The 19,723-nt window shown below is 37.3% G+C and overlaps 1 protein-coding gene across 5 annotated transcripts in view; it reads left to right on the top strand.

The window, feature by feature from the left end:
- SMYD3 (SET and MYND domain containing 3) overlaps positions 1 to 19,723 on the top strand; it is a 763,302-nt gene that overhangs the window by 154,009 nt on the left and 589,570 nt on the right. For all 5 annotated transcript variants that reach the window (NM_001265933.1, XM_028839533.2, XM_077964305.1 and 2 more), the window contains 1 exon segment: positions 292 to 355. In NM_001265933.1, coding sequence (NP_001252862.1) covers positions 292 to 355 — 64 coding nt within the window.

The raw sequence follows: 19,723 nt of genomic DNA on the forward strand, positions 1-19,723 counted from the left end.
AGTGTGAGTCCCCACACGCTGCTCAGTCTGTGATCGGGAGCCGCAAGCTAGTCCTGCCTCTTCCCTGCCATCTTCTGTGAGACCAAAGGACTTAGTTTTCTGTCAGTGTCTCACATGGAAGGTTCAAGAGGAGGCTGGCTCATCAGTGTGAAAATCCAAATCTTAAGGGACTGAGCATAGTGGAGTAAACAGAACATACTGGTGTCCGTATGTTGGCTTATGTTTTCTTTCTTCAACTAGGTAGTATGTTTCCCACTCATTTCTTAACGCAGAATTTTTTTTTCCCCACAGGAAGGAAAAGCTGATGCGATGCTCTCAGTGCCGCGTCGCCAAATACTGTAGTGCTAAGTGTCAGGTAAGACTTTTCAGCCATATATAAGTGAGGCTTTCAAATTATTTACTCTTAAATTTGTCCTTCACTATACCTGTTGCCTGTGTCTACTTCTTTACAGCCTTTAACTTACTTTTACTTGTTATTCACCTGCTGAGTCACACAGGTCGCCAGGGACATTAAAATGTTAAAACTAATATTAAATATATATGATGAAAAATTGGGTGTGTGTGTATATGTCTACTATGTGAAAGTAAATGTCTATTCCTCCCTATCTTATTGCCCCCTGACTTCAATTCTCATTTCCACTGTTAAGTTTCTCATATGTCTTTGTAGCATTTGCTTGTGCAGACATGTTTGTATATCTATATCCTATGTTTAAAAAAACAAATATACGTTTGTATATATAAAGTACACGTATTCTTGTGTACTTTGATTTTTTTTTTTTCATTTATCAATCTACTTTGAGGAACATTTTGTATCCCATATGTTTCATTGTATGAATTGACCATAATAACAATTTCTTTGCTGATGAATACTTAGAACTTTTATAATATTTGGTATTGCCAGTAATGCACTTCACATCCTGTCTTGCACATTTTTGCACACTTCCCCAAATTAACAGTAGGATAAATTCTTCTTATTGTATCAATTGTTGAAAGGATATATGCCTTTTGAATTTTTAAAGATAATGCCAAATTTCCTGCCAAGAGTTTGAGTTAATTCACGAGTACTGTTGTTAACATCTTTGAAATTCTTGAAAGGATGTATAATTAACATTCAACATGACCTTTTCTTCTAACCTTATGATTAATCATTTAATAAGAAATGTAATTATGTCCTAATGAGTTACATCTTATTAAAAAGTCTAATTAGAGGTTTTATGTCTGTGTCACTTGCCTCCTCCCCGCCACCCTCCACTCATCCTTTTTGTTTCTTGTGTTTTGTATATGCACACCTCCAGAATTTCTTCTTTCCTTCTTTTAAATTGAGGCCATGCTTGTCTCAGGGATTTTCTTCTCTCTCATTTTCTCCTTTGAAAGTAATTTCTTGAGACTACACAAAAAGTGGTCTTAATGGAAAAGAAATCAAATGTACAAAAATATCAGGGGTTCCAGGTTCTCATGCTAATTCTGGCATTTGCTGGTTAAATTATCTCAGGGAAAATACAAACTGTGTGGGCCTCAGTTTCTGAATCTGTACTGACAATAACAGTTAATATTTATTAGGCATCTACTGTGTGCCAGGCACTGTATTATTCCATTTGGTTTTCCAAGACTCTTGTGAGAATTAGGTACTATTATTATGTTCATTTTATTAATAAGGAAAATGAGGACAAAGAGGCAGCCAACTTGCCAAATATTCTATAACTAGTAGGCTCTGAAGTTTCAGAAATGAAACTCAGGTATTCAGACTTTTAACTGCTCTTTTAAACCTAAATTCTGTTCTTGCTCCAACATTATGATTAGGTCTAGTTTTCCATTATATATTGTATTATTCTTTTGTTTCTTGGCTTTTGGGTTTTTTTTTTTTTGGAGACAGTCTTGCTTGGTCTCTTGGACTGGAGTGCAGTGGTGTTATCAAGTTCACTGCAGTCTTGAAATCCTGGGTTCAAGCGATCTCCCTGCCTCTGTCTCCTGAGCAACTGGGACTACAGGTACATGCCACCATGGCCAGCTAATTAAAAAATGTTTTTTAATGGGGACGAGATCTCACTATTTGCCCAGGCTGATGTTAAACTCCTGAGCTCTAGTGATCCTCCTGCTTTGGCCTCCCACAGTGCTGGGATTACAGGTGTCGGTCACCATGCCCAGCCAGTATAATACTTTCTAATTAAAATAGGATAAGAAATTTCAAAATGACTGTATTATTTCCACCTAATTTTTTATACAAAAGTTTTGTCGAAGCTAGAAAGATCCCTGATTTATGTAAGATTGTTACCAACAAGAAGTAACTAAAAGCAAAAAGTGAAACATTAATACTGCTTTTTATACAGTGTTCGTTCCAGAAAAGTTGTTTTATGGTGATGTTCTGGTTGTTTTATTCATGTGAAGCTCAGCTATTTGTTTCTAGGAACTTCAGATTAAACAGAGTACGTAGAGAAGCGACAAATTATCCTATTATTTGACACAAATCTAGGCAAACTTGCTTTCTAATCTCAATGACCTAAACAGTTTATTAATAAAACATTTAATAAACAGTTTACTTAATAAAACATTTTTTTCCCCTGTTTTATGAGTATTTTTCCTCTAGTGCCACTTCATCCTTTTGTAGTACACTCAAGGAGGAGAAAAGCCATTATCTGATTAGAATGAGTAGCAGGAGTTTGGTGGGTGGGTATGTCATTTTGATGTATTGTAGTGCATGTGTTTTTACTACATATATTAGCTGTTTACTGGAGCATCAATAATAATGTCACTGTCAGATATACTGTGGAAGGTAACGGGAAAACAGCTAGTAAGATGAAGGATATATATAATAACAGCTAGAGTATGTATTTGTATGTGTGTGGAGGGGGAGTTAAAGATTGGACAGAACATATGCATTTAAACTGCTGTGTTTATCCCAACCTTAAAATACAGCATTAAACATTGTAATTATTGTGGATACCCACAAAGCTGTGCAAAATTAAATGACAGACTGAACTGTGAACAGTAATGAACAGAACGCAAAAGCACTTGGAGTGGAAATTGATACAGAGGATGTAAATCTGTAGTATAAAATCCATAATATGTATTCCCCAGGGGGACGTGATTTTGGTTCACTAGCTTAGCATTTGATGTGTGGGACCATGCCATCAAGTTGTCTGAGAGAGGCTATTGGGGTACTGCAGGGTGTAACATGTGCCTTGTGCCCACAGGATGGTGTCAGTGCTATTGGTATTCACATTTCTTTCTTTTTTCTTTTTCTTTTTCGTTTTTCTTTTTTTTTTTTTTTTGAGACGGAGTCTTACTCTTGCCCAGGCTGGAGTGCAGTGGCGCCGTCTCAACTCCCTGCAACCTCCACCTCCCAGGTTCAAGCAATTCTGGTGCTTCAGCCTCCCCAAGTAGCTGGGACTACAGGCGTGTGCCACCACGCCCAGCTAATTTTTTTGTATTTTAGTAGAGATGGGATTTCACCATGTTGACCAGGCTGGTCTCGAGCTCCTGAGCTCAGGCAATCTACCAGCCTTGGCCTCCCAAAGTGCTGGGATTAGAGGCATGAGCCCACCACATCCGGTGCACATTTCATTTTCAAACATAAGCAATACAAGGATATGTTTTCCTATAAAAACATCGTATAGACTCATACAGAGTAAAACATAAAAGTCTTTCTCCAGCTTCCTTCCCGCACTTCTACTTCTGTTTTTCAGAGATAATCCAAATGTGTCTATTTTATGGATGGAGGATATATACCAAACTATTGGTCTGTGCATCATATATAGTGTACACATCGACATATGTATTTACTTCTGTGTACAGTACTGTTTCTGTTACTGGTCAAAATGTTTTTGTCATCAGTGGCTTTATATTCCTGTCTCTACCTTGTTATGAGGTGTCTATCATATAATTTAATAGAAGGAGGTCCAGTCTTTTTTCTCTATTGGCATAAACAGAACATCACACATGATTCCAAGATCGGAGAGGAGGAGCAGGCTAAATTTTCTTATAAAAAAGCATTTTCCAAACAAAAATGGCAGCAATGGTGATAGCAAGTAAGTCAATTTCAAGTAATTCACCAAGTATTATTTTACCTTTTCAGGATTTAATTTGATTTATAATATATACATTTCTAGTTGAATGAATTAATTGCTGAGCAAAATAAGCAGTTAGGCACTACATGAAGTGGTAATTTATATACTTTTCAAAAGCACTGTTTTAGCAGATACAAGCTCTATTTTATATGGATAATTACAGACCTCTTTAAAAATGTGAATCGTATTTTTGGGTTTACATTTTACGCTTAGTTGTAGACTGATTTGATTCCTATTTGATGGGTAGAAAATTAATCCCGCATTAGTAAGCACTTAGCAGAGTGATTTAATAAGTTGGTTTCTAGACTGCCATACCCAAGGCCATGATAAGGAAGGAAGTCAAGCTTTGTTTACTTCATAAATGTTCTGTGCTCGGCCTCAAACTGATAGGCTTTGCATGGAATGTACTGTAGATAAGTCAGCTTTGTATCTACCTGTAAACACAAAGGAAATGCTACATAAAGTTTAAAACGATTTGGTCGATTTGGTCGTATTTCAGTGTTTGACCTCCACAGGTGTCTGGAGCCGGAAGTTTTTCTTTTCTCCCTTTACCTTTGCTGCTGCGTGATCTTATCTACTCCCATTACTTCAAGGGGCATCTGTATATTATTCCTTCTCAGGACTCCGTCTCCAGCCTCCTTTCTCCTGATTTCCACTTGGCTGTTGCACAGGTGTCTCTGGGGTAACATGTCTAAGTCTGAGTACATTATCTTCCCCTAGACCCCCTTCCCTTCATGTTTTCCAGCCTCAGTGAACAGTTTCACCAGCCACCCAGCAGTCTGAGTTGCCAGGTGTCATCTCCGATTCTCATCCTTTCCTGGCCACACGTCCGTTTAATCATCACGTTGTGCTGATTTTACTATCTCACTACCTAAAGATCTGAAATGGTTCCTTTCTCGCCAGCTTCTCTAGTACTACCTGTTACCATGGTCTCCTTCTCTAGTGCTACCTGTTACCATGGTCTCCTTCTCTAGTGCTACCTGTTACCATGGTCTCCTTCTCTAGTGCTACCTGTTACCATGGTCTCCTTCTCTAGTGCTACCTGTTACCATGGTCTCCTTCTCTAGTGCTACCTGTTACCATGGTCTCCTTCTCTAGTGCTACCTGTTACCATGGTCTCCTTCTCTAGTGCTACCTGTTACCATGGTCTCCTTCTCTAGTGCTACCTGTTACCATGGTCTCCTTCTCTAGTGCTACCTGTTACCATGGTCTCCTTCTCTAGTGCTACCTGTTACCATGGTCTCCTTCTCTAGTGCTACCTGTTACCATGGTCTCCTTCTCTAGTACTACCTGTTACCATGGTCTCTTTTCTGGGTTAGCTTCATGGTTACTACGATTCTTTCCCACTTCTAATTTAGTTTCTACACAGGAGTTAGAGTGATTATTATGCTCTAAGTCCTGGGGGTTGGTATGATGAGTAATAGGCAGTGAGCCAGTACATAAGATCCTGGCTTTGGTAAAGCTTCTGTTATGGAGTAGAGAGACAGTGACAGATGCCCATGATTATATGATTGACTGTGGTTGGGCTGAGCACACACTCACCTGTGTGTAGGTGGATACAGAAGGGTTTCCTGTAGAGGTGACATTTAACCTGAAATCTAGAATTAATGTAGCTCTTTCTGCTTTTCGTTTAATTAGTGTTAGCATGGTATATCTTTCTCTATCCGTGTTTATTTAATCTATTTATATGTAAAATGGGTTTCTTGTGGATGACATATGGTTGGGTTTTGTGTCTTGATCCACTGTGACCATCCCTGTCTTTTAATTGATGCATTTAGATCATTGACATTCAGAGTGATTATTGATATAGTTGGGTTAATGTTTATCATATCAGTTTTCTATTTGTTGCCCTTGTTCTTTGTTCCCATTGTTGTCTTCCACTATTTTTCTGCCTTTTGTGGTTTTAATTGAGCATTTTGTATGATTTCATTTCTCTTCATTAGCATATCAGATGTATATATGATATATATAATCTCCTTTTTTAGTGATTGCCCCAGAGTTTGCAATATACATTTAAAATGAACCTAAGTTCCTTTTTTAATGACTGTCCCAGAGTTTACAGTATATGTTTAAAACGAACCCAAGTTTACTCTCAACACTGCTGCTTTACAGGTAGAGTAAGTAACTTAGAATAACAAAATACTTTTAATTCCTGCTCCCTCTCTTTAAAAAGAAAATTGTTTTAGAAATGAGATCTCGCTCTGTCACCCAGGCTGGAGTGCAGTGGCCTGAACACCCCTCACTGCAGCGTCGACTTCCTCAGCTCAAGTCATCCTCCTTCCTCAGCACCCCTCAAATAGCTGGGACTACAGGCATGCACCACCATGCCTGGCTACTTTTCGTATTTTGTGTGGAGATGGGATTTCGCTATGTTGCCCCGGCTGGTCTTGAACTCCTAAGCTCAGGCAGTCCACCTGCCTCGGCCTCCCAAAGTGCTGGGATTACAGGCCTGAGCCACTGCGCCCGGCCCCTGCTCCCTCTCTTATGTCATTTATTTAGCTTATACATAAACATACATAATTAAATATATTGATACTATTAGTAGTCTTTTGAACAAACTATTATCTGTTAGATCAATTAAGAATAAGAAAAATGAAAGTTTTTATTTTACCTTCATCTATTCCTTCTTTGATTTTCATTCTTTATGTAGATCTAAGTTTCTAACCTTTATCATTTCCTTCTCTCTACAGAATTTCTTTTAACATTTCATGTGGGCAGGTCTACTGGCAATACATTTCCTCAATTTTTGTTTTCCTGAAAAAGTCTTTATTTTTTCTTCACCTTTGACGGGTAATTTCACAGGGTACAGAATTCCAGATTAGTAGGTTTTTTTTTCCTCTCAGTACTTTATTTCATTCCACTCTCTTTTACATGGCTTCTGAGAAGTTGGCTGTGATTCTTTGTTCCACTATATGTAAGGTGTTTATTTTAGTCTGTTTTGTGCTGCTATAACAGAATAACTGAAAGTGGGTAATTTATAAAGAACACAAATTTCTTTTTATTTCTTCAAATTTATTTAATTTGTTTTCAACATTTATTTTAGATTCTGGGGGTGTATGTGTGGGTTTTCTACAGAGGTCTACTGTGTGATGCTGAGGTTTGGAGTATGTTGAACCTGTCACCCAAGAAGTGAGCATAGTACTCAGAAGGTAGTTTTTCAACCCTTGCACCACCCCCTCCTTCCCCTTCCTTATATTCTCCAATGTATATTGTTCTCTTATTTATATACTTGTATACCCAGTTTTAGCTCCCACTTATAAGTGAGAACATACTGTATTTGATTTTCTGTTTCTGTGCTACTTTGCTTAGGATAATGGCCTCCAGCTGCATCCATGTTGTTGCAAAAGACATAATTTTTTTTTTTTTTTTTCCTGAGACAGAGTCTCACTCTGGCACCCAGGCTGGAGTGCAGTGGTGCGATCTAGGCTCACTACAACCTCTGCCTCCCATGCTCAAGTAATTCTCGTGCCTCAGCCTCCTGAGTAGCTGGGATTAAGGCGCCTGCCACCATGTCTGGCTAATTTTTGTATTTTTAGTAGATACAGGGTTTCACCATGTTGGCCAGGTTGGTCTTGAACTCCTGACCTCAGGCAGTCCACCTGCCTCAGCCTCCCAAAGTGCTGGGATTACAGGCATGAGCCACTGTGCCCGGCCCAAGGACATGATTTTATTCTTTTTTATGGCTTCATAGTATTCCATGGTATATATATATTACATTTCTTTATTCAGTCCACTAATCATGGGCACCTAGATTGATTCCTTGTCTTTGCTATTGTGAACAGTGCAGGGATAGACATACAGGTACACGTGTCTTTCTGGTAGAATGACTTATCTTCCTTTGGGTATATACCCAGTAATGGAATTGCTGGGTCACATGGTAGTTCAAGTCTCAGTTCTTTGGGAAGTCTCCAGACTATCTCCACAGTGGCTGAACTAATTTACATTCCTACCGTCAGCGTATAAGTGAAGAGCAGAAATTTGTTGACTCACATTTCTGGAGGCTTAGAAGTTCTATATTAAGATGGCTACATATGGCGAGGGCCTTCTTGCTGTGACAACACATGGTGGAAGGCATCACAAGGTGGAAGGGCCAAGAGACAAGAAGGCATCAAATAATGGAATTAATCCTGCCCATGAGGACAGAGCCTTCATGGCCAAATCACCTCTTAATGGTCCCATCTCTTAACACTGACATAATGGTAGTTAAATTTCAACATGAGTTTTGGAGGGTACAGACCTTCAAACCATAGCACACACCTTTCAAGTATTTTGATATTTTTAGAAAATGACATGTTACTGAAACCATTTCAGTATCTATGAATATCTAAAACAGACATATACTTATCTTTAGCTATAAAAATCTGGCTTCTCCGTGTTTTAAAAAACCTTTGATTTTCTGTAGTTTGAAAATGACATGCCTTGGTATAGATTTTTGGACTTTTATCCTGCTTGGTCTTCTGTGAGTTTCCTGGATCTGTGGTTTGGTGCCTGGCGTTAATCTGGGAGAACTTCTCAGTCATTGTTACTTCACGTATTTCTTCTGTTCCATTCTCTCTTTATTCTTCTTCTGACATACCGATTACACCTATCTTGTACCTTTTTGTAAAATCATTCCAGTTCTCGGATGTTCTGTTTTTTTATAAAGTCTTTTTTCTCTTTGCTTCTTAATGTTGGTGGTTACTGTATTGAGATAGTTTCAGCTCAGAGATTTTTCTCTCCAGCTCTGTCCAGTGTACCAATAAGACACCAGAGGCATTCTCTATTTCTGTTGGTGTTTTTGATTTAGCAGTTCTTCTTGGTTCTTAGAATTTCTGTTTCTATGCCTGTATCTCCTGTCTGTTCCTGCATGCTGTCTCCTTTTCCATTGGAATCCTTTGCATATTAATTATAGTTCTCAAAAATTCCTAGTCTGATAATTCCAACATCCTTGCCATATCTGAGTCTGGTACTAATGCTTGCTCTGTCTCTTCAAACTATGTTTTTTGCCCTTTAGTATGTGACGTAGTTTGGGTGTGTCCCCACCCAGATCTCCTCTTGAATCGTAGTTCCCATAATCCCCATGTGTCCCGGTGGGGACCAGGACCATGGGGACCGTATCCCCCATCCTGTTCTCTTGATAGTGAGTGAGTTCTTACAAGATGGGATGGTTTTGTAAGGGGCTTCCTGCTTTGCTGGGCACTTCTCCTTCCTGCTGCCATATGAAGAAGGATGTGTTTGCTTCCCATTCCACTACGATTATAAGTTTCCTCCACAGCCCTGTGGAACTGTGAGTCAATTAAACGTCTTTCCTTTATAAACTACCCAGTCTCGAGTATTTTTTCATAGCAGCATGAGAATGTACTAATACAGTGTGTCTTATACTTTTTTCTTTATAGCTACACATGATGTAAAAGGAACCACTGTAAATAGGCCTTTAGTAGTGTGATGGCAAGATGTAAGACGAGAGGACTTATTCTATCGTTCTTTTTTTTTTTTTTTTTTTTGAGATGGAGTCTGGCTCTGTTGCCTGGGCTGGAGTGCAGTGGCGTGATCTCGGCTCACTGCAAGCTCCGCCTCCCGGGTTCACGCCATTCTCCTGCCTCAGTCTCCTGAGTAGCTGGGACTACAGGCGCCGCCACCACGCCCGGCTAATTTTTTGTATTTTTAGTAGAGATGGGGTTTCACCGTGTTAGCCAGGATGGTCTGGATCTCCTGACCTCATGATCCGCCCACCTTGGCTCCCTCTTTGTTATTTCTTAGAATTGGCTGTCCCTGGGAGGAGCAGGAGCAGTCTTCTCTGTAGTCAGAAAGGTGTTTAAAATGTCAACACATCATAATACAAGTAGAGCATCCCAAATAAAAAAATCTGCAGTGCTCCAAAATCCCAAATATTTTAAGCACCAGCATGACACCCAAAGGAAATGCTCATGGGAGTATTTTGGATTTTGGATTTTTAGATTTGGGATGGTTCAGCCAGTAAGTATAATGCAAACATTTCAAAATCCAAGGAAATCCAAAATCTGAAGCCCTTCTGGTCCCAAGCATTTCGAAGAAGGGATACTTAACCTGTATTCAGAAATAAAAATATAAAGAATATAGCCTTACACACAGTTGATTTTCAACAAAGGTGCCAACATAATTCAATAATGAAAGGATGATCTTTTCAACAAATTGTGCTGATGTGCACATGGAAAATAAATGATAAAAGTAACAACAATTCTTCACTAGATTGAATAAGATTTAGGTTTAATAAGGTTAAACTTAACGGCTAAAACTATAAAATCAAGAAAACATAGGAGAAACTCTTTGGATATGGGGTACATAAAATTTCCTATGTAGAATACAGAAAGCACTAAGCCTCCAAGAAAAATTGATAAATTGATTTTCATAAAAATTAAACCCTTCAGCTCCTTGACTTCATTAAGAAAATGAAAAGACAAACTATAGACTTGGAGAAAATATTTGAGACATCTCTCTCCCCCTCTTTCCCTCCTTTTCTCTTTCTCTCCCTCCTTCTCTCTCTCTCCCTCCAACCAAGAAGTTGTATCTAGAATGTATAAAGAATACTTATAATTTGGTAGTAAGAAAACCCAGTAAAACAGGTAAAAGATTTGAAGAGACACTTTAAGAAGATATACATTAAAAGATAATCATTGTCACTGGTCATCAGATAAATGAAAATTAAAACCGTAATGAGATATTACTACACATCCACTAGAAAGACTAAAATTAAAAGGACTGACCTTGTCAAGTGTTGGCAAGGTGATGGAGCAACTGGAACTCTTGTTCACTGGTGGTGGGAATGTAAAGCGTTATCATCATTTTGGGAAAGTTTAGTGGTTTGTAATTACCATGTGACCCAGCAGTTCTACTCCTAGTTATTTACCTAAGAGTTATGAAACTTATGTCTACAAAAACAGCTTGTACATAATTGTTCAATGTTCCAAACCTGGAAACAAGTGAAATATTCATCCACAGGTAAATGAATAAAGAGATGCATACTGTACTATTACTTGTCCATTAAGAGCAACAAACTACTGATGCATGCCACAACATTAGTGAATCTCAAAACATTCTGTTGAGGGAATGAAGCCAGATGAAAAGAAGTAATACTGTTCTAGACTAGACAAAACTAATCTTATAATTATAGAGACGAAACCATTGAGTTGCCTGGGATGGAGGACTTGAAGGTAAGGGGCACAGGGGAACTTTTGGGGAGTACTAACATCTATAGCTTAATTTTGGTGTTGGTTATATGGAGAGAGAGAGATATATATGTCATAACTTATCAAAGCTGGGTGTAGTGGCATGTGCATGTAATCCCAGCACTTTGGGAGGCTAAGTTCCATTGTTTGAACTCATGAGTTAGAGACCAGCCTGGACAAGATAGCAAGACCCCATCTCAAAAAAACAAAAACTTATCAAACTATACTGTTAAAATGGATACATTTTATATACATAATGATGGTTTTTGCCATTAAAAGTAATTACTTTTGCACCAACCTAAATATAATTTAATAATGTAAATTATATTTCAAGTAAGTAGTTTGAAACATATTGATCACCACAGAGTCATTAAATGTGCATTGATTTTATTTCTTTTTCTGTAATACAGTGATCACAATTTTTAAGCCACTCAAAGAATTAGACTATTGTTTGAAGAAGCCATTCTAGAAGGGTAAGAGTCAGGGCAGGAAGACCAAATAGGAGGCTATAGCAATAATCTGGATCAGAGATAATCTTAGCATCAAATTCAACAAGATTCTGTACATTAACCTTCTGTTGCTTACTCAATCAAGCCAAAAGTAGAGAAGAGGTGTTTTGAGACTCTTTGGTATACAGACTTGTGGTTAATTTTCTCTTTCTTATCTATTTTTCAATTCCATTCTCCCAGTATACAGTCTTTGATTCTAGATCCTTTTTAGAATCTGCTTGTCAGGCTGACCTTCCCTCTCAGATGGGACTGTCCCTATGGGTAGCCTCTTTGACCCTGCTTCTGCAGCCTGTCCTCTTACCACCATTTTTTCACTCTCAGATGAGGCTAACCACATCCCTCCCCGCCACTCATCCATTGATGGCTGCTTCAGTTCACTTTGGGAGTAAAAAATTTGATAATTACTTGTACTGTGGAAGTAAAATACATGTGCGCCACCTACCGTATTCAGTTAGAAGCTGGTGTTGATATTTTGATTAATCTAGGATAGATATTTTTTCCAAATAAGTTTGGAAGTCTGTGGAAGTGCATGATTTATTTTGCTCTCCAGCCAAACTATCCATTAAGTCATTTCATCTTCATATGATCCCTCATTAGATCAAGCATTGGCTAACTTTGTCTGTAAAGAACTATATAGTAAATATTTTAGGCTTTGTGGCCATATGATTTTTGTCATACGTGTTCAACCCTGATGTAGCATGAAATGAATGAATGTAACTAATGAGTGTGGCTATATCCCTGTTTTTATTGAAAACGTAGCACGAATTAGAATGTACATGAATTTGAATTTTACATAAATGTAAGAATGTAGAATGAATTTTACCTGTAGGCCATGTATTTTCGGAACCCTGCTCTAGATGATGATTGACCGTAATTCCCATTTGCCTAAGAAGTAATCATTGATTCTTGTTCTTTTTTTTCCTCTTGTCAATCTTATGCCCTAAGACCATTTTCATGCCACATTCCTTCTTTATATTTGGCCCTGTTTATCTAATTTGATTAAGACTAGTGAGAAGATGCTCTTGCTCTACATTTGATACAGCATTCAGTAAACTTTCAGAGTGATAAGTCTCATATCTATCACTAATCTCTAGTGTGCTCTAAGGAGATTTTTTGCAAGATCTTCATCAATACCTGTCAGTCAACTGTGGCTGTGAGACAACCTGCTTTTCTTTTCCCAGATTCTAGCTTTTCAGATCTGCTTGCATCTGACAATTTGTAATTCAATATTGGACTACATTTCAAGGAAAAGAAGGAGGCATTATTTATTTGCTATCTAGCAAACTGGATGTGAATGGAAAACTGTTGAGTACCTTTTATTTCCTGCAAGTTGCTATCAAGCAAACTGGATGTGAATGGAAAACTGTTGAGTATCTTTTATTTCCTGCAAGTTGCATGGCAGCTCAGCTATCCTAAGTTTTGCCCATAGGAAACCTCTGTAGATGATTGTGAATGGAGGGAGTCCTGAATATGTAGGAAAAAAATCATTGTGATATTTCACGTAGAAAATGTTTAGTTAATGTTATATGAAACTGTTGAGTAAGTGGGCTCAAAAAATTCTTTTTTTAAATATTTTTAAAGACAGCTTCTTCATCTTTAATGACCAAATATCTGAGGAAAATACTGTTGCAGATTTTCGATGATTGTAAGCCTAACTCAAGCAGGCTTCAAACCTGTTTTGACATAATTCAGATGTTTGTTAGGAATGGATATTACAGACTCATAGAATTTTATCATTGGAAGACTGCCTTACAAATCTTGGAGTCTAATCTTCTTATAGAATAAATACCTGGTGAGCTGATGTCATGAATTGGATATATTTTACCCAATCCAAGGTTCAATACGGATGACCCTTCTTACATTCTATCCCAAACACTGATGACCTACCCTGAAATGGATATCCACTCCAACCAAAGCTCAGTGTTTAACAGCATTTAAATGGGTTCTTGAGTGAGCAATAGGGACTTTGTATCTAAAGAGGAGAGGGAAATATTATGATAATAGTGCAAATGTTATTTTGCGTAAGAAAGAAGAAATAAATTGATTTTCTCTTATTAGTGTAGCATCTCATCAGTACACTCCTTTTGTAATCATGTAATCAAGACCATCTCTTACTGGTCAAAGAAAGAATTGTAAGAGTCTGCTTTCATTTCTCTTTGTATGGCCTTAATTTCAAATAATGATAATATATAGTAAATGTTACCTCCTTAATGGTACTGGCTTTAGAATAAATCATAAAATATGTATTGAACACCTGTTTCATGTAAGGTGTACTTAATTGGTACTATACTCATTTAAGAAAAACAGACATGAATATAGCTAAACTGATAAAACAATTTACTGAGTCTCTGAATTAAAAAAGATTGCGTCAGCATTACAGAACAATTCATTGAAGCTTTTTTTTAACATTTAAAAATTAACCCATTCAATCATGCTTTGAGTTGCAACCAGATTTCCAAAATAAACATTAAAAAGTTAAGCTATTAAACCATAATTTTGCTGTCCCTTTCATATAAAAGTACTTCTCCCTGATTCTCAGTTACTAGACATAAAATTATATTTGTTTTTATTCATAAACTCCATGGTCTTTGGAGAAAATTTAAATCGTAATGGAAAGCTATAAAGAGAAAGACAAAAATAGCAATTTCTTTTAGGAAAAGCTGGAAAAATTAACTTTCAGTATTTTAATCATCTTTTATCGTGAGCATTCTTTTTTTTCCTCTGAGACCTGGGGTCTCGCTCTGTCACACAGACTGGAATGCAATGGTGTGACCATGGCTCACTGTAGTCTCGACCTCCCATCTTAGCCTCTGGCGTAGCTGGGAGTGATCCTCCCATCTTAGCCTGTGGTGTAGCCGTTAATACAGGTGCATGCCATCATGTCTGTCTAACTAAAAAAAAATTTTTTTTTTGTAGAGACTGGATTTCCCTATGTTGCTTCTGCTGGAACATTCTTAAATTTATTTATTTATACTATTTAAATTTTTTTAAAATAAATTACTTTATGAATATTTCTGTATTAATAATATGCACATTAAAATTTTGATATTCATTACTAAATACCCATCAGAAAGATCAGAGCAACCCACAACTCTACTAACAAGGCTGGAAAATGCCTATTTCCCCAAATCCCAGATGTTTCTAAATACTGCCAGTTATATTGATTTTTGCCCAGTTACTGGGACACCTATGTTATCTAATTTTTATTATCACTTCTTTGAGCACTGGTGTGGTTTGTATTACTTGTCTATTGGTTTCTTTTTTTCAGTCATGAATTTCCTATTCATTTCCTTTACCTTTATTTATATTTTTTGAAATATTCAAAAGTTATTTGTAAGACCTTTTTGTATACTGGAGACATTTAACACTATGTCTATATACATATTTTTTAGATTTTTTTCATGGTTTATTACCTTTAAACTGTTTCTGGTTTTCTTCCCCCGTTATACAAAAATTCTTTATTGTTATGTAATTTAATATATATTTCTTTTCCTTTATGGTTTTTACATTTTGTGTTCTGTTTAGAAACACTTTTTCCACCTTAATATTATAAAATATTTATTTCTGTAGAGCAATAGTTCAATGGTAATTACAGAATTGTATTTTGTTTCATCTATTTAGTATATATGACCTCCTTTGTGATTTAGTTTAGCTCAGTGGTTTTTCAACTTTAGCTACTCATGGAATGCCCTTGTCTTGATCTGTTTTTGTGCTGCTGTTAACAGAGTCCCAAAGACTGGGTAATTTATAAACAATAGAAGTTTATTTGGCTAGTGTTTCTGGAGGCTGGGAAGTCGAAGATGGAAGGATTACATCTGTAAGGACCTTCTTGCGGCATCCTAACATGGCGGAAGGTATCACGTGACAGGAGCAGGCTCCCGAGAGGGAACAAGAAAGGGCCGGACTGGCTTTTATAACAAACCCACTGTTGCAATAGTGACATTAAATCTGTTCATGAGCGCTGAGGTTCTGAAAGACCCCACCTCTCAACATGTTGCACTGGGAATTACGTTTCCAGCACATGAACTTTGAGGTACACGTTGAAACCATAGCAGCCCTGCAGTGGGACGCTTGATTCTCTCTCATGGGTACTGTCAGAATCCCTAGGGTGGGTCTTAGGCTCTGTATTTAAAAATACGTTCTTGTGTATGTGTGCGCCATGTATAACTGTAGCATTGTTCCAGATCTGGGCTTCTCGGCTCTTTTCAGACCCAACTCCCGTTTGTATGAGAAATACTTTTATTGCCCTCTCTACTGTCTTGAAATTATACAGGTAATGCAATGTATCTAGTTACATATTTTCAAAACATTAATATAGTGCCAAAATTGGAATATAAGGAAAAAGAAAATTAAAACCTATGATAAAATAATATGTATTTTAGTATGTAAATGCTGAGGTATGATTAGACTGGAAGACATCATTAGTCACATATTTGCACCTATACATAGAGTCACTGTGAGAAGGGAAGTAGAGATGCGGGTCTGAAGGCGTGCTGTATTGGTAATTCACATATTCTAAGTGGTGTTGCCTTCAGTGATATGACTTTAATTGAGTAATTTAGGTAAAATTCTTAAAATACAGTCTTCCTTTGATTTACCTAGAAAATTCAGTGCTGTTAGGATTATGTAAAAACAAGCTCTTTGTTTTTAAATGTAAAAGGAGATTTAGTTCTAGGCTAAGACAATTATAAACGAGTGTTCCACCTTCATAGAATTTGGTAGGACACTTAAAAGTTGCATTGGAGCTGGGCGCGGTGGCTCACGCCTGTCATCCCAGCACTTTGGGAGGCCGAGGCGGGTGGATCACCAGGTCAGGAGATCGAGACCATCCCGGCTAACACGGTGAAACCCTGTCTCCACTAAAAATCCAAAAAAACTAGCCGGGGGCAGTGGTGGGCACCTGTAGTCCCAGCTTCTCGGGAGACTGAGGCAGGAGAATGGCAAGAACCCGGGAGGTGAAGCTTGCATTGAGCTGAGATCCGGCCACTGCACTCCAGCCTGGGCGACAGAGCGAGACTCCGTCTAAAAAAAAATAAAAATTAAAAAAAAAAAGTTGCATTGGATTTGGATAATTCTTAATTTTGTAGGACTGTCCTACACAGAACGTCTGGCTCCTTTGGTTCCTGCTCATTAAGTGCCTGTAATTTTCCGTAAACATTGTGACAAATAAAAATACCCCCATAAATTTCTCAAACAACCCTCAAGATAGGCGTCACTCCCATTGAGAACTACTGATGTGGTTCATTAGTTTATGTTGTGAACTGTTATAAATACTATAAAATACATTATGAAAATGTATACATTCTGAAGTTGTTTTTTGAGTCATGCATGCACTGAAAGAATTGTGTTATAGATGTCATTTCCTTTTTTTTATCATAAAACTCTTGTCTCCTTTTGTTTTTGCTTCTTAATGCAATATTTTAATTTCCTTTGTCTCTCAAGCCAGTTTATGCTTATTGTACATCATTGTTAATTTTCAGTTATGATAACAGAAAATACAACAGCCAATGTTATCAGCAAAATCTTAATTATATCCTGTATTGGAAGTAGTGTAAGAAAATAGGAAAAAATGTAAATCACGATGGTTGTCTTTTGAGAAATTGGCAAATATATATGACAAATGTGTCATTGAGGTCTTGACCAAGGTTGGTTTGTTGAGTGAAGACAATGCCTTTTATTTTTGTATGATTGTCACGTTTTGCTTCAAAGTCGAAAGGGGCTGCATACAAAGAGTTCTCTGTAAGCCTTTTCTGTGGAATGCTTCTATTTGTAGCCCTTATGGTGAGATATGATAGGTGAAGCTGAATGATAAATTTTAGCAGTTAATGTTATAAAAAGAAAAGGAATGGGCTGATACGTGGTACCATATTACAGACCAATTTTAAGTGGTATGATTGCTTTCTCTATTTATACCTAAATGATCTGATTTGGCTTTTAGATGGAAATAATGAACATATTTTTGCTGAAGCAAATGAGAAAATGAGTATATTTTCAGGCAATGATCTAGGAATAAGTTTAAGAAACATTTTGTCTAGTTTCTAGTTATTGTTGAGAAATAAGAGCTCAATATCAATTATGTTAAGGACCTAAAGTTGTTTTAACAGGAATTTCCCAAAATTTGGATGTTTAATTCCAAATGTTGTCATCTAACTGATGAGTTGTTTTTTATCTGGTGTACATTTTTTAGTTATTTCACCCTGGTAAGCTGTCAGGAGGCTGAGCTGCTCAATTAGGTTTTAACAGAGGGGTTATGGCTAATCTCTTGTAGCTAAAATGAGCATTGATTAAAATCTGCTCTTAAGCTCTTTTGCCTCAAATTATCTCTGCCTTGTTTTGCTGAGTGCGAGCCCTGTTCAGCTGGACAGAGGCATTTGAACAGAGCCTAAGGTACTTTCTGATAGACCCATTGGTACTGTGTTATCTGTTCCTGCCTACACACTGTGTCCAGGAGAGCATCTGACAGGTTTCTCAGCTTCTAGAATCAAAGGAAAACTTCGGCCAAACTTATGATTCTCCCTTCTATCAGTGAAAAACCAAAAAAGTCCACACTCTTGTTTCTTGTGAGTGCAAATGAATGTAAATTTGTTAGCTTAACCCACTCACATGCAAAGACCGGGTGAAAAAAAAAATGTATATATATATATATATATAGGTATATCTGAGTCAGTGAATACCAACCTAACTTCCTAAAGAGTGACAATAACAAGCATGGGAAACTGTGTTAAATAATTTATACATGTTTCTTTAGTGCATTTAGAACTTTTAGGATGCTAAGTATATTTTGAATCTCTAAATAGGGTCAACATGATATTGTGTTTTTAAAACTTACTTGACAATTGTACCATATATATTTTAGGCCTCTTAACACATATTGGTAGTTGCTAATTGCTAGTCTGGGACTAGCCCCCTGATCAACAGAAGCTTGTTGTTTCACTGAGTTGTCTTTTAATATTATGCTTTTCAGTGAGTACTGATATTAAGAGTCATATGAAAGGCCGTTATAGTTGTGAACTGTTGTTAAGGACATTGTTCAGGGTGTTGATTACCATTCTTGGAATAAATCCCTCCTGTGATTGAATCTTGGTGAAACTATTTGTTTTTACTTTCTGTCAGTTGAGAATTACATAAACCATCATGCCTTCTTTTTTGCCTTGCTTGTGAGGCAACTCAAATAAATGTACAAACACTCAAATGTAATGCACAAATTATTCAGCTCTCATGTTTAGCATGCTAAGAATTTTTACTCTCTTTATATTTAGACAGTCTGATAGTTAGATATCAGCTTTTGAGCCTTTCTTTATCTCTAATAGAGGGATAATACCTACCATTTAGATTATTATGAAAATCAAATGAAACGTGCTTTGTTACTTGCTTAGTCATGTGTCTAGTACCTTGTAGAATGCTAAGTAGATGCTAGCGTGCTTTCCTTTTTCCTCCTTCCATAATTTTAATATTTTCTGTTTCTGGTTTTGCAGTCTTAGTTCATACACATCTTCACTTTGATTCAGCTCGGTCTTGTTTAGAAGTGAGTGAAGTGTAAATACCAAAACAAAAGTTACGAACAGCACATTGAGAGCGTTGTCACAGAGGAAGTGAGGCAACCGTGAGTAGCATTGATGGAAGGAGTGACACACCTGTTAGAAACAACGTCTCCACCATTTGGGTTGCTAAGAAATAGAAGACAGACCAAGCTGTTACCCAGCAAGTTGACATGGATAGTCGTTCTGAGCAAAACACTGGCTTGACATTGAACCTGAGTCACAGTTTTGAAGTAGCTGCAGCTCTTGAAACTTTTGGTTGTGCTGTATGTTTCTACTGCAGGTGGAAGTGACAGCAGTCCCTTTAAGGAGGATTTTATAGACCCAGAAATTGGGGAGCAGATTTCTAATTTTTGAAATAAGAATGAGTAGGGGTATCAGGCATTTCAGTAATGGAAATTCCAGTTTTCAGAATATAACGTGAGAGA

The sequence above is a fragment of the Macaca mulatta genome, chromosome 1 (assembly GCF_049350105.2).
Source record: "Macaca mulatta isolate MMU2019108-1 chromosome 1, T2T-MMU8v2.0, whole genome shotgun sequence".
Lineage (NCBI taxonomy): Eukaryota > Metazoa > Chordata > Mammalia > Primates > Cercopithecidae > Macaca > Macaca mulatta.